Source organism: Xiphophorus couchianus, chromosome 16, assembly GCF_001444195.1.
Source record: "Xiphophorus couchianus chromosome 16, X_couchianus-1.0, whole genome shotgun sequence".
In the NCBI taxonomy this organism is placed as follows: Eukaryota; Metazoa; Chordata; class Actinopteri; order Cyprinodontiformes; family Poeciliidae; genus Xiphophorus; species Xiphophorus couchianus.
This window is the reverse complement of record NC_040243.1, coordinates 6,281,130-6,306,105: the sequence shown is the minus strand read 5'-3', so window position 1 is coordinate 6,306,105 and position 24,976 is coordinate 6,281,130. Positions and strand designations below refer to the sequence as shown.

The 24,976-nt window shown below is 39.9% G+C and overlaps 2 protein-coding genes across 2 annotated transcripts in view; both read left to right on the top strand.

The window, feature by feature from the left end:
- mrc2 (mannose receptor, C-type 2) overlaps nt 1-12,885 on the top strand; it is a 28,149-nt gene extending 15,264 nt beyond the window's left edge. The window contains exons 12-29 of the mRNA XM_028041510.1: nt 3,275-3,492; nt 3,606-3,748; nt 4,565-4,661; nt 4,757-4,886; nt 5,734-5,766; nt 5,869-6,035; nt 6,610-6,772; nt 6,859-7,001; nt 7,094-7,199; nt 7,285-7,451; nt 7,530-7,647; nt 7,731-7,969; nt 8,065-8,227; nt 8,729-8,878; nt 9,073-9,186; nt 9,540-9,719; nt 10,696-10,719; nt 10,803-12,885. Coding sequence (XP_027897311.1) covers nt 3,275-3,492; nt 3,606-3,748; nt 4,565-4,661; nt 4,757-4,886; nt 5,734-5,766; nt 5,869-6,035; nt 6,610-6,772; nt 6,859-7,001; nt 7,094-7,199; nt 7,285-7,451; nt 7,530-7,647; nt 7,731-7,969; nt 8,065-8,227; nt 8,729-8,878; nt 9,073-9,186; nt 9,540-9,719; nt 10,696-10,719; nt 10,803-11,023 — 2,576 coding nt within the window. The 3' untranslated portion in view covers nt 11,024-12,885. The remainder of the gene's footprint in view (nt 1-3,274; nt 3,493-3,605; nt 3,749-4,564; nt 4,662-4,756; nt 4,887-5,733; nt 5,767-5,868; nt 6,036-6,609; nt 6,773-6,858; nt 7,002-7,093; nt 7,200-7,284; nt 7,452-7,529; nt 7,648-7,730; nt 7,970-8,064; nt 8,228-8,728; nt 8,879-9,072; nt 9,187-9,539; nt 9,720-10,695; nt 10,720-10,802) is intronic.
- A 63-nt stretch (nt 12,886-12,948) lies between these two features.
- LOC114160380 (uncharacterized) lies at nt 12,949-15,760 on the top strand. Its single transcript, XM_028042957.1, has 2 exons — nt 12,949-14,718; nt 15,687-15,760. The coding sequence occupies exons 1-2, from the start codon at nt 13,716-13,718 to the stop codon at nt 15,758-15,760; spliced, it is 1,077 nt and encodes a 358-aa protein (XP_027898758.1). The 5' UTR covers nt 12,949-13,715.
- The last annotated feature ends 9,216 nt before the right edge of the window (nt 15,761-24,976 follow it).

The window sequence follows — 24,976 nt, the reverse complement described above, 5'->3', positions numbered from 1 at the left end:
ATCATTAAGTCCTATTCAGCTCTGCAGGCAGATGCGACTTTCTTTGGATGGACACATTATGTGGGTCATTCAGATGCAAAAATAGGCAACGATCACATCATTATGAGAAAAAAGGACAAGGATCAGATGCTTCAAAGACAGAGAGTGTAGTTGTACAAGCCAGTTACACAGACAACAGGAAAAAAATGATGTAAATTCATTTTACAGAAACATTTAAAATTGTTTTAAATGTTTCTGTGTTTAGTTGTTAACTTAAAGGTTTAATTAAAACTGTAAGAGCACTGTTTGTATGCTGGTAACAAAACCCTCCAACACACAAACCACTCAGTAATGCTGAAACAGAAAACTGAGTGAAACTGAATGAAAAGCCACTTAGGAGCTGTAAGATTAGTCTTTTCAGGGAGATGAGCCAAAATAACAAAATCTTTCAAAAACAAATCACAAAAGTTGCTTCTTCATCAACAAGCCAATCAGGGAGGACTGGAGCACTAAGGGGGAGGGATTAATGGTGACATGGGTCAAAAATAAAAATGTAAGCCTCATGGATAATCCAAACATGTCCTTGGATTCGCAGAAAACACCAACTTAATGTGAGCTTTTGGCTTAAAAGATTTGACATGACACAAATGTTGTATTTTGTAAAGGTTTAAAAAGCATGCACAGAAGAATCTGATGCACAAAGTACTGCAAATGAAATGTCATCACAATTTCACTGTGCACAATATTACAATTGCTTCATACAATAATTGTCTTATGAAAAATAACTCATTTGATCAATAGTTTATAATTTACTCATATTTGTGGCTGCAACAATACCCAAAGCAGAACGACATTTAATCTGTGTGGTTAGGCATTTGTTTCATCATTTCATCATTACAACATTCCCCAGAATTATTGTTTGTTTGTTTGTTTTCTTGTTACATCCTTTTATACCTATACACTTAGAATTTATATAAAAATGTTTTTAATCTAGTAATTATACACATTTTTCATTATTTAGCAGGAAATAATGTCCAAAAGTGAATTTACTACTTCCTGGTCTTTTTTACTTGCATTTTTGTTTATATTTTTCTCTTTTGTTTCAGTTGTTTCCATATTTTCTTTCTCTTTTCACTTTTCTAATTTCCCTGAATGTTTTTCATTGATTAGTTTTCTTTCTTGGGGGGATAATGAAAGTTCAATCTAATCGACTTTCTGAGATTTTCAGTTGATCAAAACTCAATGTTCCACTTTGACTCTTAGCCAATTTTGGATTTATTTAGCAAAATAAGAATTGTAACTCCACACAGGGCCGGCCCAAGCCTCCATGGGGCCCTAAGCGAAATGTGGTTTTTGGGGCCCTCTAGTTCTGCTAACAATGTGGACTGGCTGCTATCAGCAGTCCGATCATTAGATCATTCACACACCTGCTATAAACTTATTGCATCTCTGGCAGTGCTGTTTACAGTATATATAGGATACATTTATTGGCCAACTGATTTATCAACCAGTTGATTTCTGGGCGCCGATTTTCTTAATTTTGGGGGAACGTGATTGGTCGACACTTACATGTAAAGCTGATTTTATCCCCTGATTTTATCTTCGTCAGCAAAGGTTTAAAAATCGGCCTCTGTCCTTGGTAATGAGGGATCGGCCAGAAAACTGCAATCGGTGCAGCCCTACACATATTCATGACATTCTTTGATTAAATAAATTTCTTTTAAGCGTTACTCCAATAGCTAAAAATTTAAATTATTCCAGGTGAGTCTTTCTCCCCTGAGAATGTGGACCGGTACTGGTACTGGACTGATTCTGAGCCTTCAAATGATTTTAACAGAAGTTTCACATAACTTAGAAGTTAATGTAAAAATAATATTTGTTTTAGCCACAAAATGATTATGCTCAGCAGCAAACAACAAATCCCCAACTAGAGCATGGAGCAGCTCATCCATGTAGCAGCTATGTAGCCTGACGTAAAAACATTTTGCTAGACAATGTCAAACATTGAGAAGTTTTAATTGTCGTTATCAAACGTTATCAAACACGGCGGTTTGAAGCCAAAATACCTCAGAAATATACAGAGTCAACTATGAGAATCAACTCATTTAAAGTTTAAACTCAGTTTCACACAAACACAAAGACCCTAGCATAAATGTTTGGCTGTTGAACTGGACCGTTCAAACTAATTTTCTATTAGCAGCTATACAAATCTTTTACATTACATTAGATTATCAAGGCTCATTAAAACAAACCTTTATCTTGGCTTTTTTTCTATTCTTCCTCTTTCTTTTCTCCCTCCCTGAAGGATAAGTTCTTTTTAGAGACATTGTTTTGCTAACTTAACTTCTGACCGGAGCTTTGGATATTTTGGATATCCAATTAATTTATAAATTAAATTATAAATTTAATTTAAATTTATTATTTAAATTATCATGAGCACAGCAGCTCATGATACGGGCGAAGCGTGCGGTACCTACCGCGGCCCCCAAGAGCAATTTAATTGTTTTCTTTTAATCAATAAAATAATAATTTATACATACATTATCAAATATATATGTTGGATCGTAAAACAAATTTTTATTGTAAAAACAAATCAGTTCATAGTGAAATTGTGTGTTTTTGATATTATAATGATACAGAAATTATTACCAAAAAAAAAATATCAGCTCCACTGAGGGGCCCCTTACTGGTCCTGGGGCCCTAAGTGGCTGCTTAGTTTGCTTATGCCTTGGACCCGCCCTGCCTCCACACATGGAGTTACGGTACATCTTAATATACCCTTAACAGAGGAGAACTAACTGTTCTGTAATGAAAGTTTGATTCATAGAAGACATAATTTCAAAACAAAACCTTGAGATGTGTTTATAAAACAGGCATGGTTGAACCAATCGATTAAAAAATATATGGACTCAGTGACTTTCTCTTAGATTAAAGCCCTGGTACTTTCGTTGATAAAAGGGGAGTTTTTGAAAACCTCTTTAAACAAATTCTAAATCTTTCCATTAAGTTTTTACAGCTTTCTTGGTAACCTATGTTTATACGGACAGCAAAGTCCTCGCATTAATTTACGTCAGCAGATATCTTTACACATGTGAGAGAGAGCAGGTTGATTGTATTAAATGCCTGCCAACCAGGAACGAACACATTTTTTTTATTTTCATATAAAAAATGAGATCAGCAGAGCACGCACAGACTGTGCTGATGTGCTTTGTGCATTTTGAGAAAAGATCAAACACTTCTCCACTTGTAAAAAATCTGATTTTTCACTTGTATCCCTTCCACCCATCTGATTTAGCAAATGTCCGCGGTGGCTGTGTTGTGATGGCAACCGGCTCCGCGACGGGTCTGTGGGAGGTGAAGGAGTGCGCCTCGGCGAAGGCGAAGTTCATCTGCCGCCAGAACCAGGACGCGTCTCTGAGCCCCGAGCCCCCCGCTCCGCAGCCCACCCCCAGCCTCAGCGGAGCCTGTCCCAAGGACTGGAAGAGCAACAGCAACCTGCGCTACTGCTACAAGGTTCATCCTGCGCACTTTCACAGCCGCAGCATGAAGAATTAACACCTCACTGTTAGTTGGGGAAACAGTTTTTGTCACATATATGAGTGGACTGACATCAGGATTGTGTGCAGGTCTTTCACTCCTCCCAGTTGGAGCAGAAGCTGAAGTGGCTGGATGCTCACCTGTTCTGCCGGAAACACGGAGCCAACCTGCTGAGCATCAGCAGCCCTGAGGAGGAGCAGTTCGTCCTTCAGGTCCTCCATGAGAAATTTGGGTGTGTATCGACTGTGACATACAAATAAATGTTGAAACTGGCAAAAAACAAAACGGTTGCAGCATTATATGCCACATTAAAAGAGAAAAAACGTTTGACATTTTCAACATTTCATCAGAAATCCTGGAAATTGTTATTTTTGATCCATAACTTTTTTTTACATTAGAATATGCTATTACTTATTGTATACTTTTGATATTTGTTCATTTAGGATTAGACATGTTAATCACATAATGTAATCTGAGTAAACATCCAACCTGAAAATAAATTTAAAAGAATCAGAAGGTGTAATAAACGTAGAAAACTTTGCTTTGGGTGTAGATTTAAAAACAATAAATAATTTTAATTTAGCAACTGTTTTATTACAGAACCCTCAGTAAACACTTGAACACATGGAAATGTTTATTAAGCCTTAAAATCATTTTATCTTTTGGCAAAACTATTGGCACAGCTATTATTGACACCCAAACCAATTTCTAGAAAATACTATCAAGATTTGTTTTATGAAAATGGGAAAGAAAAGAGAACATGTCAGAAAAGTTCATCAGATCTGTTTTGATTACCTAAATAATATCATCATCTAGAGTCAGAATAATTAAAAAGTTAGAAACAACTGTAGCTGTGACAAAATAAGGCCCACAAAAAAAAGAACCACAGATGGGTCTTTCAGCACATAGTGATGTAAATATATATGAATAAAATATGGATTTATTTTATGGTTTTTGTTTTTACAATTTTATCTTGTGAGGACCACTGTATGTACTGTAATCTACACACCTACTTTTAGTATAATTTTCATCATGTTAATGCCCACAGAGAGTCAGAAGAGCATGAGCAGCACTGGTTTTGGATCGGTCTGAACCGCAGGAATCCCATGGATAATGGCAGCTGGAAGTGGAGCGATGGACTTCCTGTGGGTGAAAACGTTCTCCAAAGATCCATCATTTCCAAAAGAAGTGGACACAAATGATTAAAGGACATGTTGTTTATTCTCAACTCATATCTCAGTTAACATACCGGAACTTTGGGCGCTACTACTACAACATCCGGCAGTGTGCTGCGGCAGACTTGGGCACTATGACCTGGCTGGCCATGCACTGTGACTCCGAGTTGGACTGGATCTGCAAGATTCCCAGAGGTATGAAGCCATTACACCTTTTTTAATTAAAACCTTCCACTTTTTGCTCATTTATAAGTTCATCATTTTAGATTCAAGTTTCCAAAATGGGTATTTTGGTGCACAGGTACATGCTCTCATGGAGTTAAGGTAAAAATTTGGACCTGTTCATTATTAAATCCCCCTAAAGTTTGGTTTCATCTGAAGGAAAACTCTCGTCACATTTCACCATAGGCATGGTGTTCTTTTGTCTAATCTATTTTTTGTTGGCCAAATTTGGCTTCTTCAGACCGTAAAACATCTGCTCTCAAGGATCTAGGAGATTTAAGCCAAGCCCTTGGATGTTTTCTTTGAAAAAAAAGCCTCTGTCATTTAGTGAAGATCTTTAGTCCAGAGCCGTAGAGAACATAAGATTAGAACAGAATCGGTAATAAATATAAATACTTTTAGAGTTTCTATCAACCTTTCAAGTTACAAGTACAAAGCTGAAGCTGGGGATTTTTTCCTACTCTTTTTATGACTGCTACCTTTGTACAATTAGAAGATCTTGATCTTTTTTAACGTCTTTGCAAACAGCATAGGCAGCTGGACTTCTGATCGAATGTCATTAGTGGCAGGTGTGAACGTGAATGCTGAATGCTGCTACTAGGCTGAAAGGTTTTAAAGTGTTAGTTTGATGTTGTATGCAGGTTATTGCAGTTTTTTTTTGTTTTCATGCAAGTTGTACAGAATATGTATCTTACATTAAATGTGGAACATTTTCTTAAATTTACTTCTCTTTGTTGTAACTTTTTTATTTCTAGTGTATAACACAAATCTGCTCTTTATTTTGGTCTAATTTATTTTGCTTGTCCTTTCTCTTTTTCAGGAAGTGTTGAGCTGGAACCAGAAATGACAGAAGGTCTGTTCAACTTATCCTTTTGGTTAAAATGTTTATTTTCACACACTGAAATTAGATCCTTAAATGTGTCACATCTGCCTGCTCTTTTCTATTATCTGTTAGGAAATACTTCTCCAGAGTGGATCGCCTTCCAGGAGGCTGGGTATAGGTTTTTCGACCATCGCACTACTTGGGATCAGGCCCAGAGGATCTGCTCCTGGTTCGACTCCTCGCTCGCTTCAGTTCACTCAGCTGAGGAGCAGGCTTTCCTGGCCAACACTTTAAGCAAGGTTCTGCAGGTTTTTTAATATTTCTAATTATTTCAAAGAGGCTATTAATTAGGTGTAACAATAAGAAATTGATAAATTAATTGCATGATATATTAAAATGAGCACAATAATTTCCATTCTGATAAATATTTTTCAAAGTGCAATTTTGTTAACAGAGACATCGTAATCCATTTTATTTATGGTTTCAATTGTTAGTGGTTTTTAGTTCCTTTTTTGTTTATTGCTGTTCAGAGGTGTTTTATTTTGGAAATGTAAAGTGTGGAGTGCTCTGTTAAAAATTAAAGTTTGTTCATCTTTGAGGGGACAAACTTGCAATATTATGCCATTATCAGTGTATTACTTGAAAATAGCAGCAATATTATTGTTTATCGTAATAATTTCTGATACAATTTATCTTCCAATTTTATGACGTTATCATTATATGAGTTCCAAATGGTCTCAAAACGTCAATATTATCATTTATCACAATAATTTCTGGGCCAGTTTGTCCACACTGCGGAAAAGATATGTGCAAATTCATAATTGCATCCCACCTTAGCTATTTTTGAGCATTTGTCTTCTACCTCACCCACAGAAAAAGTCTGAGCCGAGCTGGTGGGTTGGACTTCATACCTACGAAAATGATGGACGTTTCCGCTGGTCCGACCACTCTGTGCTCAATTATGTTTCCTGGGCGCTGGGCAAGCCGCAACCAGTCAGCCGTGACCGCAAGTGTATTTACATGTCAACCAGCAAAGGTAATATCAGCCAGAAATAGATCTGATCAGACTAAACCAGCAGATGTACAAACAGGTGAGCTTGTGTTTCTGCCACATGTAAACAGGAGACTGGGCGGATCAGAAGTGTCACTCCGACTTGCCTTACATCTGTAAGCAGGTGAATGAGACCGGCACTATTCCTCCGACGCCATCATCCCCTCATCCACCTTCTGGCTGTCCTACTGGGTGGTCCCCCTATCAGCATAAGGTGCATCAATACTACCTCGATTTCAAGATAATTTATGTATTGCATCAAATTAGACGAGCAATTTTATTGAAATGAAATCTATGGTGTCTTAGTGTTTCAAAGTTTTTGAGTCAACTCGGGTCACATGGTCTGCAGCCAAGCTCAAATGTGAAAGCCAGCGAGGTGCCCTGGCTCTAGTATCCAATCATTTAGATCAAGGTAACTACAAGTTGTGTGATTGTGGTGTAAAGGCACAATCAGCAATGCAAAGCGGACATGATACAGCTGATTCTCTCCTCACCAGCTTTCATCACCACCTTGTTAAAGAATGTCAGCACTGACCTCTGGGTGGGTCTGACCTCAGACTCCAAAGGTCACTTCCGGTGGACCAAAACTGGCCTGCTCAGCTACACCAACTGGGCGCCAGGAGAGCCAGTCGACAACAGCGGCCCCCATCACAACAAGACGCCGGTATTCCCAATTGTCTCTATTCAGGTTGTGCCTTTGTCTGCGTTTTGTTGCTGTTCTGACGTCTCACCGCTGCCTCAGGGAAACTGTGTCGTGATCATTCACGGCAACCCAGAGAGGAAAACTGGGATGTGGGCTTCCCGAGCCTGTGAGATGACGCCGTTGGAGAACAATGGATTCATCTGCCAAAAGCAGCCAGGTGCAATGATCAGCAACAACCAGAAAAGAAGTGCGCTGTGGATGAGTTAGCAAACATTTCCTAATCGTCATGTCTGACTTCAGATCGAAACCTGCCTCCGGCTCCAGCCCTCATTCCCTCCTCCCTGTCGGAGCCTGTGGAGCTGGGAGGAGTGACGTATCGGGTTGTGCAGAAGCGCCTTGACTGGACTGGCGCTCTCTACCTCTGTGAATCTTTGAACGGGACGCTAGCAGTCGTGAAGGATCCGTTCCAGCAGGCCTACCTGACGCTGCTCATCAACAGCCTGCACCAGTCAGCCTGGATTTCTCTCTATAACTATGGCGTAAGCCCACAAACTCACTGACCTCTCATCCTACTTCTTTGACTTTGTTTTTCTTGCAGTCTAACAAACCCGCTTGCTTTATCATGTCTGCTCAGGGACGAAGCTTTACGTGGTTAGGCAATGAAGAAGTGAAATACTCCAACTGGAAAGATGGAGAGCCAAATCAGATGGCAGGATGTGGACACATGACCACCACAGGACAGTGGACCATGACTCCCTGTGATGCTAAATTGGATGCTGCTATATGTCAAATTAATGGTTTGTATCTCAGCCAATACTAAACAAGCCAGTGACTTTTTTGTCACACTGTCAACTGTATAAATTTGTTATATACTGCTCTAATGGTAGACGAAGTTCTGATTATTAGTACACATATGCTGCAGTTAAATAGTTCTTTTTTGCACTTTAGTCAATGTGAGACATTAGACAATGCTTTCTAAATACATTTTGATAAACTTTGATTAATTTATTTGATTAATTTATATCTTAACTCATTGATTATTAACTGAAAGAGCTTAAAAAAAACTCTGGTACACATATAACGTTAAAGTTTAAATTAAAAAAAGCAAAATGCTAAAACTGTACAAACTGTACTGCAAGAAAAATATTAAACTAACCTGTTGATTATCAGGACTTAAAAAGATTATAAAACATTTAGTGTCCTTTTAAGCAAAGTGTGAATACATAGTTATGGGTGTAAAGTATTTGGACACTGTGCTGTTTGTTCACTTCAGTTTTTTTTTTTTTTCATCCTTACAGATGAACCTGTGAGCCATCAGTGGATTTACCCTGGACTTTGTCCCCACTCTGTGGGAGAGTGGGCCTGGGTTCCCTTCAGGAACCACTGCTACGCTTTCAACCTGCAGCTTCTTAAACTGCAGCAGGATGCGCTCACATCCTGCAAAAAAAGTGAGAAAGCTTTACAGCAGCAGCTCTGAACCGTCCCCACTTTCCCACACAGCCCATATGCATAACCTACCACCTCGGACTAGTGAACCTAATTAACATGACATCAATATCCTCATAGATTTACTGAGCATGTGGCCCAGTTGTTCGATTTAGTTCTGATCCATCTGTGTTTGTGTTATTCTCTTTTCCATCAGTGGGAGCAGAGCTTCTGTCCATCCTGGATGAGGCAGAGAACAGCTTCATATGGGAGCACATCCAGAGTTATGCAGAACAGGCAAAGGGAGCTTGGCTGGGCATCAGCATGAAAGGTCCAGCAGCACTGCCTTCACAGTTTAAAGATACAGGCTTATTCATTCCACTTTAATTATTTTTAGATCAGTTTCTTTATTGAATAAGATTACATTTTAAGTTAATATTTCATTAAGAAACTCTGATGAGCAGCTCTTATCATAAAGCAAGGTGACCCATCCTGTAAAGCGTCATTTATTTGAAACGTGTTGTTATCAATCAGCACAAACTGGGCAAAAGAGCATGAAATATACTTAGCTTGGTTAATGAGGAGATTACATCCAATAAAACTGCACAGTTGAGGCAGAACGCAGCACGACAGGTGTTTTTTCCCCCCAGGTTTCTCTTATCACCCTTCGTGCTCTTGTCACAGAGAGACGCCTTGTGTGGAACGAAGACACCGAGATGTTGTTCACCAACTGGGAAGCGCATAAGGTGGCGTTCTCGATGCTTTCCATCAATTCCTGCTTCTTGATCCAGAGCAACAGCGGCCGGTGGATGCCCGACTCCTGCAGAAATCGCACACACGGGGTGATCTGCAAACGGCCTCGCAGTACGTACACACAACGAACACAAGACAGTCGCAGTTCATGCAATGAATTGCAAATGTACTCGTAACCTTTGAACTTTTTCACATTTCTTTCAATTTAGAACCACAAAAGTTTTATTCCATTCCAATTTCACAACGGGGTGAACTATTGTATTGTACAAGTTATGCTTAAAGTATACATACCAGCACATTTGAAAGAGACTTATTAAAAGAGTTAGCATTTATAATTTAAGAGGATCTGCGATAAAAAAAAATCTAAAGTCAGAACTAAACAAATAGAACTTTGTGTTTCTGTTTAGGGAACAAATCTGTCTAAAGAAACCAGAGAAGACCAACTTTCACTTTTTAAAAAAATCATAAAATGTAATATTTTATCAACATAAAATGAAATCTATTGATTCAGTATAGTGCTGTATCTTTATAATATGAGTATATTTTTCTTTGCTTTTATTATTTTTTTATACGTATATACAGTACATTTCCTGTTTTGTGTTTAATGATGTATCTATATGGATGGTTGATAATTAGTTGCTTTAGTAGATTTGTATAATATATATATTAATTACTTTTCATGTAAAACTTTTGTTTATGTCAGCATAGAACATGTTCTTTTTAAACTCTAAATGAATGAAATAAACAGAAAACACTAAATAGCATGAAATGTTTTGAAGGCTATGTATCACTTCCTTCCATTTGATATTTATGTTCTACCTTAGAATAGAATAGAAACAGCCTTTACTGTACTTCTAAGAGGAAATTCAGATGTAGCAAGAGCAACAGATATGTAGGTTCACACAAAAGGTTGTAAAATTATTAAAAACCGTTAATAAAAAACAAGATTAACAATAATAATAATAACATACTGTACAAGGCTACAACAGAGCCTTCTATTGGTCATTTAAAATTAAGATAAAATACATGGACTGAAACTCCTTCAGAAACAGTTTTCTTGTTAATTTTGTACTTTTTCCATTTGTAGGTGCAGATTCATCCTTCACAACATGTAAATAGTTTTTTATTTATTCATTTATTTGATTCCTTTGATTGTACTCTGCACAGTACTAAAAATTGCTTCATTTTTCCCAGTGGATGTCGACCACCTGCCGACTCTGATCGTCGTCATAGTGGCAGCTTTGGTGCTGCTTCTGCTGATAGCCACTGTGATCTACCTGTACCGGCGGCGAACCGCAGGGTCTCGGGGTTCCTTCGAGGGGGCGCGCTATAGCCGCACCAACTCAGGCCTCGACGAGCAAGCCGAGAAGAACATCCTGGTGTCCGACATGGAGCTGAACGAGCAGCCGGAGTAACTCTGGACTGACCCTGGACTGGACCCCACCCAGCACCGGAGAGACTCCGATTTTTTTCTTACCTTTTTTAAGCCCAAACAAATTTTTTTAATGCCGAAAAGCTGTGTGGAGCACAGCAGATGTTTCCATTTTTAAACTGAATATCAAAAAAAAAAAAAAAAAAAAAGAAAGCTGCAAATCAGATACATCCATCTGCTTTTTCTAAAATGCGTAGGCAGGTCACAATTGATCTGCTGTGAACAGTTTTATTGCAGCTAAGCGCAAAACCAGTCAGATGAAATAACTTCTTGCCTCTTTCCAAAGTCAATTTTACCACACAGAGTTTTACTGTCTTGCTCGTACTTGGACAGAAAAGACTAAAATCCACTTTGTTTCCATTGTTGACCACATTCCTCTGTAAGATTTCTTTTGTGTTGTCATGTCAGTATTAACCCAGACTTGAATGCATTTTTTTTTTTATTTGTTTCATTGGATTTGTCGTTATGTGTGCAGCTGTAGAGAAGCGTAAGCCGTGATGCGTGTGTGTGGTTTTCATGAGCCTGCCTCTCTCCCTCTTCTCCGACCTGACACGTCAGCAAAGACTGTCAGGCGCAGGAGGAAGCAAGAAGTGCAGATGTGAACACACTAAAAGTGTTAAAAAAAAAAAGGGCTGCTGACCTCAAACCGTCTGAGGACGAACACTATAATTGTGCACATAAGTAGGACTTTGCATTGAAAGCTGGTCTTTAAATGGACTACATTGTCTTTTTTTAGCGCAGCACACAACCAGGGGGGTTGTTTTGATACATGATAAGAATTTGGAGCCACCAAGCCTGAAATTCATTTTGTGGCATGCAGTTTCTGCTCTGTGACTCTTGTTTGCTTTGGCTCTTTGTGCCTCCATCTGGAGCTGATTCGGCAGGGGGGAGTTTTGAGCACAGTCATTGTATTATAAAAAGAGGTTTGTCATTTCAAAAGTGGTCTAATCCTTCGTGTTTCATCACGTTTCCGTTTGTTGCATCAGTTCGGTTTTTGCTTTGAAGATGCACATTTTTTGTTACCTGGAAGCAACTTTACTTGTCTGCAACAATTGCCAACACTTGAACTCTTTGACCGCCCGCAAAAGAAAACATTTTCAATCTTGTACATACGTATTTCAGTGCCAAAGAGTTTTTAAAAGCCAAATTCAGAAACCTACCATCTATAGTGTGTTTTTGACATCTTGTTAAGATTTCAAAAATGTAACCTCCTTCTCCTGCTCTTGTCTCTGAATGCATTTCTCTCCCTCTCTCTGCTTGCAGGAATGCTTTGGAGCCATTTCAGTCTGAGGCTTTTGGTGTTTCACTAAGCTGCTGTGAAAAAAAGGGAGAAGAAAACCAAGATTGAGGGGGAAGGGAGGAGGTGTGAGTGTGTTGTGTGTGCGTGTGGGGGTGTGTGTGAGTGAGATGTGCGTACCCGGTCTCCAGCTGTGGAATGTTGAGTCGGCAAGAAGAGCTCAGTGGCACGTCTGGAACCAATCAGAGAAGGAGAGCTTAGGGACACGAAGGGTCAGAATGGGGAGGGAATAGCAAAAATGGGGGAAAGCAGGATGGGGGAGTAAAGGGAGTAAATGGAGGAGTGCAAGGAGGAGTCAGGGATGTAGGTAGAGGAAAGGAGGAGTTTAACGGAGGCAGCATGTCCTCTGCTGGTGGATTCGTGTACAGGTCACAGCAGCTGATCAAACCGGGAGGATTTAATAATGATACAATAGTGCGCTCGCCTTGTTCCCCATTGTTTGTGAAACAGGCCTGATCTCCCTATGGATAAACTCAAAGGACCTGTTGGAATTTTTAAGAATTTTTGTGGCATTTTTATAAGAAATTAATAAAGTTTACGTCTTCTGACTCCGAGTTCACGTCGCCTTTTATTTACTCATGAATAAAATGCATTCAGAAAAGTATTAATAGTTTAAGGTTGTGACGGAGGAGCCGTCACGAGCTGGGCGTTAGAGTCCGTGTTAGCATGCCCGCATAACTGCGTACACACGCCGACAAACACACACATCATCACTAATTTACTTTTGTTGCAGGTTGGACTGGGGCGGCTCATCGTGGGTGCACACGCGGTGTTCCTGCTCCGGTTAAACATTTACTGTAACCTTTTTTTTTAGCACTGGACGTTTTCCTGGTTTTTGTTTTCAAGTAATGTGTTTCCGGATTGTGACGTGCCGGGAGGGAGTCACATGAGGAGGTGACGTCAGCAGAGCGCATTGGGTGTTGTATATTAAATTGAATATTGTATTTTGTTTACAAGTTTATTTATTTATTTATTTTTTATTATTATTTTGTATACTGTATAAACTTTAGGCTGATTTGAAGTTTGATTCAAATCAGAATCAAACTTCTGATTTGAGTTAGAGATGATTAGTATTTTGCTAGTTTGGATTGTCTGTGGGCGGAGCCTGTGGCTTTAAAAGCAGGGCTCTGCTCCACAGGAGGCAGTCGGTGGTTAGACTGAGGAGAAGTCACGCTGGAGGTGATGAACTATTGCAAGCAAAGGTACTAATGATTTTTGATTTCTAGCCTGCTCTGGATGTCCTTTGTGTGTGATCTGCACCTGCCACCTTTGTGAGAACCGAATAAATCTTCTAAAATGATCTCCAACTTGGAACAGTCATTCTTTTTTGACTAAACCATAATAGAACCTCGTCACACATGGTGTCAGGAGTGGGATTATGGCAAGCCGGAGAAGAGGATCTCGTTTGGTGAAGCAAAGATCTGGTCTTCGATCACAATCAAAGATGGAAGAACAGGTGACTGACACAGCATGGGAAAGCATGCCGACGACGGATGGATCAGATGAGGAAGGTGAACCGAAGCCTGGCCCCAGTGGATCAAGTGCATCTGGCAGTGAGTTTCTCACTTTGATGAAGGACTTTATGACAGGTCAGCAAAAGCGAGAGAAAGGGATGCTGAAGGAACTGCGATCTCTTAGGCTGTCCCTGCAGCAACCACAGCAAGTACCACGTTCTCACCTTCAGTTAGGAGTTGGTGCGGAGCAAAGTGACGATGATGACGATGGTGATCAAAGCCATCAACCTCAGTCAGTAAGTTATACCACTGATCCAAAAATTCCCCCATATCAATTAGGAGAAGACCTTGAAAACTATTTGCTGCGGTTTGAGCGCATTGCCAAGACATGGAGGTGGCCAGAGTGTGAATGGGCGTGCCGTCTCATTCCACTCCTTTCTGGGAAAGCGCTGGAGGCCTACGCTGCCATGGATGAGGACTGTGCTCACTGCTACACGGACTTGAAAACTGCTTTGTTAACAAAGTTTGACATCTCACCTGAGACATACAGACAGAAATTCAGAGCAACAAGTATACCTGTTGGTGAAACTCCTACTGAAACCTACCACCGCCTTAGAGGTCTCTACCGACGATGGATCCGTCCGGACCAGCATTCCAAGGAGGACATCGGGGAGCTCATCATCCGGGAACAACTGCTGAGCATTCTGCCCTCTGATGTAAGGACCTGGGTGAAGGAACATGAACCTGAGGATGGTCTGACGGCTGCAAAGTTGGCTCTACAGTACATGAACGCACGGCGAGGAGGAGCAGTATGGTTCTCCAACCCTGGACCGCGACCTGTTCAACCAGCTGGACATCAACGGTATCCCAGAGACCCAAGACAGGAGGTTAAAGGTATCACCAGTTCTCTGAATCCACCATCTAATGGTAAGACATTGATTTGCTATTATTGCCAGCAGCTGGGCCACAAGGCTTCTGTGTGCCCAATAAAGAAGACTAAGTTTACTGGTTCCTGCTATGCTCCTAGAGTTGAAAATCAAGCTGGAGTCAAAAACCTTGAAACTAGAACTCATAAAACTGTGACTGTGAATGGACAGCATGTGACTGCATTAATAGACAGTGGTAGTTCCACATCACTTATAAAAAAGAGTCTTGTACCTGTTGGATGTATGAACTATGAAAAAAAAACTGAGATCTTGTGTGTGCATGGAGATTGTCATGTTTATCCAAAAGCAGAAGTGACTGTCATTATTGATGATCAACCATATTTGCTAACTGTCGGTGTGGTGGAAAACCTACCTTTTGATATAATTTTGGGTACTGATCTACCTGTGATGTTTCATCTTTTGGAAGAGGTACGAACCGAGGGGAGTAAAGTTAGCAATGTTTCCGGACCTGTGATTACTCGTTCTCAGGCCAAAGAACAAGTTGAGTCCTTACCTGACTTTGATGAGAGTTTGTTTGAAATTCCAAAGAGGTCTAGAAAATCCAGAAAACAGAAAAAATTTGAGAAAAAGTTAATGCTGAGTGGGAATGTGTTAACAGATTTAACGGTAGATGACATGTGGAAAATACCTGAAAATATTGCTACTTTACAGAAACAGGATGTGTCTTTACAACCTTTGTTTGATCGAGTGGAGGAAAAAACTGATGCTAAGTGGAGAGGAAGAGAAACTTTTGTGTTAAAAGATGGTGTGTTGTATGCTTGTAATGAAAAACAGCGGTTGGTAGTTCCAACTTGCTGTAGGGCACTTGTCATGCATTTGGCACACACCATTCCATGGGCAGGGCACTTGGGGCGTCACAAAACATTTATGCGTGTCAGCTCACGTTTTTTTTGGCCGTCAATGTACAATGACATTAATGCATTGTGTGCTTCTTGTCCCACATGCCAGAAGACTCGTCCTGCTCAGAAATCAGATCGGGCGCTCCTCCAGCCACTACCAGTCATCTCCACTCCTTTTCGTAAGGTTGCAATGGACATTGTTGGACCCCTAGTGAAGAGTGGGCGTGGTCATCAGTACATCCTGGTAGTATGTGACTATGCCACCAGATTTCCAGAGGCTTTTTCACTGCATACCATTACTGCTCCTGCAATAGTACGAGTTCTGGTCCAGCTGTTTTCAAGAGTTGGAATCCCAGATCAGATTTTGACAGACCAGGGAACTAATTTCACCTCTAACCTCCTAAAACTTTTTCACAAACAGCTTGGGATCTCAGCCATCAGGACGACGCCTTACCATCCGCAAACTGATGGACTGGTCGAAAGGTTCAACCAGACACTGAAGAGGATGCTGCAGAAGTTTGTGGATGACACTGGCAGAGATTGGGACCGCTGGTTACCATTCCTTCTCTTCGCCTATCGTGAGGTGCCGCAAGCATCAACTGGATTCTCCCCCTTTGAACTCCTGTACGGGTGGGATGTTCAGGGACCATTAGAGCTGCTGAGAAAAAGCTGGGATGCATCAGAGACCTCATCCAATGCCAAAGGTGTGGTCCAGTATGTGCTGCAGATGAGAGGTCGGCTTGCTGAGTACCAGGAAGAAGCTGAAAAGAACCTGCTGCAGGCTCAGCAGAAGCAAAAGAGGTGGTATGACCAGCAGGCCCGGCAAAGGGTTTTAAGTCCTGGACAGAAGGTGTTGCTTCTTCTGCCTTCATCCACCAGCAAGCTTTTGGCAAAGTGGCAAGGGCCCTATACCATCAGCCGACAGCTAGGACCCACCACCTATGAAGTCTATCATCCTGACAAAAAGAAAGCTAAACAGGCTTATCATGTGAATTTGCTGAAGGAGTGGAAAGAACTATCATGTCCAGCTCCAGAAACATCATGCCTGTTGAGGCCTGTGGAAGAGGTTCCTGGTGTTGAAGTGATGGCTGAACAGTCAATCTCCAATCTCAGCCATTTGGCCTCACACCAAGCCTCACAACTTCAGCAGATCTTCCAGAAATTGTCTCCTCTCTTTTCTCCTAATCCAGGCCGGACCTCCTTGATTGAGCATGCAATTCGACTGAAAGAGAAGCAGCCAATTCGTCAACGCCCATATAGAGTTCCACAGCAGTTGGTGGGACGGCTGCGAGAAGAAGTCGAGACCATGCTAGCGTCAGAAATTGTTGAACCTTCAAACTCTGAATGGTGCAGTCCAGTGGTCATTGTGTGTAAGAAAGATGGCTCACTGCGGATTTGCATTGATTTCAGAAAGCTTAATGCAGTTTCAGAGTTTGATGCCTACCCCATGCCCAGGGTGGATGAGCTGCTGGAAAGGATTGGAAAAGCCAAGTTCATTACCACTCTGGACCTGTGTAAAGGGTACTGGCAGGTTCCATTGGAGCCTTCAAGTAGACAGTACACAGCATTTCGAACCCCTTCTGGTCTTTTCCAATTTACTGTAATGCCATTTGGCCTGCATGGTGCTCCAGCCACCTTCCAGCGGCTAATGGACAAAGTCTTGCGAGGAAGTGAAGACTACAGCGCTGGTTATCTTGATGATGTAATCATTTATAGCAATAGCTGGGAGGAGCATGTCTCACATCTAGCAAATGTGTTGGAAAAGATTGGAGGTGCAGGACTGACACTTAACATTTCAAAGTGTGTTTGGGCACAACAGGAGACCAGATACCTGGGTTACCAGCTGGGGAGAGGAGAGGTGCGACCACAGATGGACAAAGTTGAAGCGATCCAAAAGTGCCCTCGTCCTCGAACCAAGAAGGAAGTGCGGTCGTTCCTGGAACTAGCTGGTTGGTATCGAAGGTTTGTGCCTCATTTTGCCACACTTGCTTCTCCACTCACAAGTTTGACAGCTAAAGACCAAAAGAATCCTGTGGTGTGGACTAAGGAGTGTGAAGCTTCTTTTAACACTTTGAAAGATCATCTATGTTCATCTCCTGTCCTCCGAAGTCCTGATTTCAGTAAGAAATTTCTGGTTCAAGTGGATGCATCCACAGTTGGCTTAGGAGCTGTCCTGGCTCAAGGAGATCCTGGGGAGGAGCAACCCATACTCTACCTGAGCCGTAAGCTGTTACCTCGTGAGGTGAGGTATTCTGTAGTAGAAAAAGAAGGCCTGGCCATTAAATGGGCTCTGGAAAGTCTCAAATATTATTTGATGGGCAGAGACTTTGATTTGGAGACAGACCATCGTGCCCTGACCTGGATCAACACCATGAAGGACAGTAACCATCGTCTGACTAGGTGGTATTTGTCCTTGCAACCGTACAAATTTACCATCTGTCATAGGAGTGGCAGACTTAATAAAGTGGCAGACTTTCTTTCTAGGTTGCCAAATTTTGCCAACCTTGGAGAGGAGAGGGGTGGTGTGACGGAGGAGCCGTCACGAGCTGGGCGTTAGAGTCCGTGTTAGCATGCCCGCATAACTGCGTACACACGCCGACAAACACATACATCATCACTAATTTACTTTTGTTGCAGGTTGGACTGGGGCGGCTCATCGTGGGTGCACACGCGGTGTTCCTGCTCCGGTTAAACATTTACTGTATCCTTTTTTTTTAGCACTGGACGTTTTCCTGGTTTTTGTTTTCAAGTAGTGTGTTTCCGGATTGTGACGTGCCGGGAGGGAGTCACATGAGGAGGTGACGTCAGCAGAGCGCATTGGGTGTTGTATATTAAATTGAATATTGTATTTTGTTTACAAGTTTATTTATTTATTTATTTTTTATTATTATTTTGTATACTGTATAAACTTTAGGCTGATTTGAAGTTTGATTCAAATCAGAATCAAACTTCTGATTTGAGTTAGAGATGATTAGTATTTTGCTAGTTTGGATTGTCTGTGGGCGGAGCCTGTGGCTTTAAAAGCAGGGCTCTGCTCCACAGGAGGCAGTCGGTGGTTAGACTGAGGAGAAGTCACGCTGGAGGTGATGAACTATTGCAAGCAAAGGTACTAATGATTTTTGATTTCTAGCCTGCTCTGGATGTCCTTTGTGTGTGATCTGCACCTGCCACCTTTGTGAGAACCGAATAAATCTTCTAAAATGATCTCCAACTTGGAACAGTCATTCTTTTTTGACTAAACCATAATAGAACCTCGTCACAAAGGTGCATTGGTAAGTCTACAATTAAGTGAATATTCAATTAACAAAATATGTGTTGTAGTGTCGATCTGTTTCCACAAGAGGGAACACCTCACCCAGTCAATTTAAACTCACTGGTTATGGTTTTCCATCACAGTCTGAAGTAGTCTTACATATCATTGCCTTTCTTAAATAATGATTATCTTTTGGCAAAAGAGAGGTGGTGATTTTTCTTTTATTCTTTTTTTTTTTGACAAAATTTCTTTTGGCAAAAAAAAAACAAAAAAAAACATAGGCCATTATTTTAGGAAGCTGACAATATTTTCCTTGTCAAAATTTTATACATGTCCAGACTCAAGTTTTTATTGTTTTTAATCTAACTATGAATCACTGTTGAAGTATAACCACTATGAGTTACAAATGTTTTCACAGTGACTTATCCGTAAGTATGAAATATCCAAAAGTAAATAAACAAAAGAAAAAATGGTTAGGAGTTGGGATAGGGATAGAGAGGGTAGGGCTAGGATTATAGGGACATATGGATGGATGTTTATTTTGCTTCACATGGGACAGGGAATAAAATCTTGAAATGCAAATAATTTTCAACCCTACTGAGCAGGAAACTGCATCAATTCTGTACTTTTCCATATTTTTCAAACGACTTTGGGACTTTGAGATGCATATCAAACTGTCTACAACTTGAACTGTTTGAATTTAAAAGGAATGTGGTATGAGGTATACATAGTTTATGTACAATTGGACGACATCACAGATGAATCTTATGTTCCTTGGATGTTATTGAGGAGGTTTTAAGAAATAAAGCTTCAAATTTGACGCTGCCTTTAACAGCAGCGTCAAATTTTAAATTCCAACTTTTTGCACATTTGAGGTTGCATCTAATTTATCTGAGGAGCTTGTTTCCCAGCCTTTGCAGAGCTTAATAACACTTAATAATAAGAGCTTAATAATAAAGTTCAATTATTGAAACCAGATGTGCTGGAAGAGGGAAACATCTAAAACAAGCAGAAACAAATCTAATCCACGACAAAAGAAACAGAGTACTCACAACTTTAATGACAATTAGAAACATAATGAGAAGACATATAAAATAGCAACGTAGGCTTCAAATTGTTTGGCTCATTCTGCAAAAGAATAATGTGGAGCCCTGTTTCTTACTTGAGCAGGACTGCAAAACACAGAATTCCATAAATAGGATTTAATAAAACCAAAGGTTTGTTCATTTAGCATGTTGTATTCATTAAAGTGAAAAAAATGCATAAAAAATATATTTTAAAATATATTTAATCTTAAATTGAATCTTGTTTCTATTTACTTTAAGCACTAAATGGAAAAACTCTAAAATATAAAATATTAAATAATAAAAAAATACCCATATTAAGCTTGTGGATAAAGGGGAAAAAATTACTTAATGCACTGTAAAATTTTAATTATTTTAAAATTTGAATGATATATTAGTTTGTCCCCTCTTATATAAAAAGGTCAAAAAGTTGTGAATAGTATTCTATACCAATACACCTGGAAAACCTGTGGCTAAAAAACAGAATATGGGTATGGAAATGGATGTTATTGAAAAATAATGCATTAAATCTATCCATTTTATTAGCTGTTTCTCTTTGAAACTCACTGTTTTTTGTAGAATGATCAGTCCACCTTATTTTCTTCACTGTATTTATGTAAATAAATAAAGGGAACTAAAACATGCATCTCCTCTTTCCATTTAAGCGTCACACACATGGTTCTCCAAATGGATCATTCGAGCTAATAAAACCTTGATGACAGGCATAAAACAACTGAATTTAGTATTTCATGCAGAAGGTGGATTCCTTTTTTGAATACATTTTAACGCCCTAGAAGAATAGAATAACCCTAAATCATCCTGCTATCAACTGATGACCGCATCCATCTTTTCTATACAGTTTATCAGGTAACAAAGGCCATTTTAGATTAAACTCTATATGTTGACTCAATGACAATTACTGGCTCTCCCGAGGTAGATTTGACCCTGAGAGGTCACAGTCTGGTGACCTCCGAGGTTAATGAATCCTCCAGAGAGGCCATCTGCCGCTTGCTCCGATTGGTCACTACATAGGTACGAAGACTTTGGTGCAAATCACAAGGGAGAGTCATTACTTTTCTATGATTTCTGATAAATTATTTTATTTTTAGCTAATTTGTCCCATTTGATTGCATCTAATTCCTGCTTCCCTCGATTATTGACTTGCTTTAGAGTTTCTGGTTTTGTTCTGTTCATAATTACCTAAACCAGAAACTGATATTTGCAGCATCAGACAAAGCAGAGCGTCTACATGTCAAGCAGCTTCATGTTGGAACGGGTCAGCTCACTGGGAGGCAGGGGAATGGTTTCAGTGTAGCACCTGGTGTGATGGGAGCTTAGTGCCTCTTCTTGCAGGAGACTTGCACCTCTGCAGCATCACATCAGAGCCAGTAAATTGCTTGTTATTCAAATCCACTTGGCTCCGTGTAATCCATCTCACTTAGGATGGATGTCACAACTCACCCTCAACCCCCCGCCTGGGTGCACCACAGCCTCCCGTTTTAAAGAGCACAAGGCCTTCAGGGTTTTTGCTGAGGTTTCTAAGTTTCACAAGAATGGCGCTCATCATTTTTAAACATGTCTGCTTATGTTTTCTTCCAGCTTAAGTATGTTTTTCTTCAGGCATGGGTTTGTTCCAGATAAAACTCAAGCTGCATCTTCAACGGGAATTAAATCAAACGACATCTTGCATTTTTCTTTGACCGCATTGCACAATAATGTGTGAGCACTTTGTTGATCTTGGCCTGCCAGGTGCTTCATACTGCAGATTACATGTGCAGCTCATCAGAGAAACAGAATTAGATAATGTTTCCCTGGCAACAGCTGAATTGAAGTATAAAGTTGTCGTCTCTCATTTCGAAATGACTTGACTGTTCTACCATATATGTTTAAGGTAGCTCCTATCCAGTTTGTGAGCACTTTTTTCATGTTTAATTCCTTAAACAGAGAACAGTTGTTTCTTTTTTTTTTTTTTTTTTTGAGCTTAAAGACGGATCATGCTGTCGGAGGTCTGGGAGCAATTTCTCTGCTTCATTTCTCCTCACCCCCTCTGAGCCACTTCATAATTAATTAACCAACAACAGAGAAAAGAAAGGAGAGTGAAACTCTTCACTCATGCTTAATCAATATCCTCTTAATTTACAAGCTTGATGTTCAGATCGTACTCTTATGTCACTCACAAGCTGCTGTTTATCCCCCCCCCCTTCCTCTGCCTCCCTCCTGAACTTTTCTGCTTGTATTGTTGGTGCTGAAGGTTGTGGGAGGGGAAGAATGAGGAAAAGCGGCATTAACAAGTGAAATTAAAATCCCATTCACTCTCCTCGGTCGTCCTCCATTTGGAAACCAGCCAAAGGAGAAGCAGCTGTTGGTGAGGCAGTGGAAGGGAGACGCACACAGACTGAGAAAATGAGAAGAGAAAGGCAGGAATGAACATAATTGTGCTCCCATCAATGTGAAAACCACCAGGAGAAAGGAAGGTGCCTGTATATAAGAAAATATGTTTGTTTTTTTTCTCCAAGGTGCTGTAAGCTTTTTAAAATCAATCAGCCTTAGTTTAAAGTATGGCAGCCTATATAATATTTGATTTTACTCAGCAAGATAATGGCCAAATCAAACAGTAGCTGTTCTGTGCTCCATTGATTTTTCTAACTTTTTTTCACACTGCATTATTTGTCCTTTTTGGCCGCTTTTGGGATCATCAGAAGCACTTGAGTTCCACTGACTATTTTTGCAAAAATAATTGGAGAAAGGTCTGAAAGATGTTGAATAAGTTGAGTCTCAAACATCTTTTCACAAGCAAAAGAGGCAGAGAGAAAAAAAAAAGAGTTCAGACGATGACTCTTTTCGGAAGGTTAGTTTCACCAACAGAACTAATTTGCTGCCGTAGATGTATCCAGTCATGCAGATAATTTGGGCTTATTATGGGTCTTCAAAGGGTTTTGGAATAATTGCATATAAAAATCTGTGCTGCCACTCAAAATCTGGTGATAGCTGAGAAAACACTTTTGCATGTAATTATTTCTGATTAATTACATGTGCTGATGACACACTGTTGAAAGAAAATGCAGTAGAGGAACACCCTCAAGGTAAGTCCAATGGAATTGTTTGTTTTTGTCTTGATGTATTAAAAACTCAGTTGTCTCTAAGATTAAGCCAACACTGCTGTCTGCAGACATGTGTGCTTAATTTAGTTAACACCCCCATCACACCTTTGTGTATCTATCTTAGCTTCAGTGATGTTAAACGACACAAGGCCACTGGAGAGAAACCTTTTGTGACAGGCTTTTAACCCTAATATGCACAACTTAATTACCAAGAAAGCAGTAATGTCACAGCTTTTGCACACTGAAAAGTTTCTCTGTATGATCACCACAGCTCTCCCACATAGTGTATACTTCACATTTACTCTACATTATTAGTATTACTTAACCACATGCTATTCTCTGCTGTCTGCACTGATAAAGTTTCACAATACCCTGCAGGCCAGATGCTTAAATCTGAAAGTGAAACTAAGCTACTTTGTAATTAATTCAGTTAAGAATTATCTTTATCAGCACTCATTTAGCAGTGAAATTGAATTTCCAGACAGTTAGTTGATATGGACTCATAAAATATAGAAATAAAACAGCATGGGGATTGTAGAGTCAATGTATCATACCCATTCTGACACAGTGGGACACTGGGAATACCACACATTTGATTCTAATATAAATGCACTACTCAAAATGGGAGAACATGAAGCGCATACTTCATCAAGACGTGGCAGGATTTGTTGTTTTATGTAATTATCTTCATTTCATCAATGTATATAGATTTGCTAGATAGGAAACAGTGTGACAGCAGCTGTAAATAGAAAGTACTCATGAATCAATGCTTCTATGTTTTTTTGTGTTTGCTTGGTCTTCCAATCTCCAACAAGTCACAAAAGATAGAAAATGTTACCAAACCAGATTCTGGAGTTTCTGGATTTGCTCAAGTTGACGGATTGCTGAATTATTAATTGCTAAATGTAACCGACTGGGTTTCCTTAGATTTTTACCAGTGGGTATTGTAAACTGAACTTGATTGTATATTGTGAATACGACCAAACTTGAATGCATATCTAATCATTAATTTAGAATTTGTATTCATAATTGAGTTGTTTTATATGACTTGGACCCATCATTTATTTTATTGGAAACAATTCAATTTTATTATGACGGTGTTTTTGTTCTTTAGTATTTCTCTGTATTTACAGCAGCATTCAAACTCAATGAACATTCATGCACTAAAATAGAAAAGTAGAATAGATTTACACTAAAATGCATTTATGCAAATTGTAGTAAAAGCTACCCTTACTGGAAAATGGAAGGCATACAGTAAGATTTTGTAGTTGTTTTCTGCAGAGCCCATTCTTTCAAGAATTGAGTCCAGAGCTGCAGAGCGTAGGAACAAAACGTTATTTACTCTATTTCTGATGTTTCATTTAGCCCAGCTGATGAGTCATCACTGCAGAGTAGTACTCCATAATAGGCATACAGAGTGATTAGCTCAAACCAGAAGCAAGTCAGACCAGTAATAAACTGTATATATATCTGTGAATCAATTCTACGTTTATCTACGTTTATCTTAAGTCTAAAAGTTGAATAGGTTTCTCAAATGGTGCCAAACCTGTAAGCAACAACGGCACACACCAACAAAACACACCCAAAACATACTTTGAAGCAAACCAAGGAGTTCCGAAAAAGTAGAATATTCTGCAATATCAGAGTCTCCAGATAAACTGAAATCTAACAGTTGTGTTCTAAAGTACATACAAAACGAATGTTCCTTAAAATGTTCACAGCAAAGTCGGTGCAGCATCAGAGATGTGATCCGAGCAGCTGAATATCAGGGAAGCAGTCAGAATGCACTTGAGCTGCACCTGCTTTATTTTGCAGATCTCTATACTGTGAAGTGCTCTAGGCTGTAACTATGTCTGTTGTGGCCTCATGCAGCATGGCATCTCTTCTTCCACTTGTCCCTGCCAGTGAGTCAATATGATAATCTCTGTAGCCAGTGTGTTGTCTGAGAAACCCTTCGTAGCTGTATCATGGAGAAGTCAGA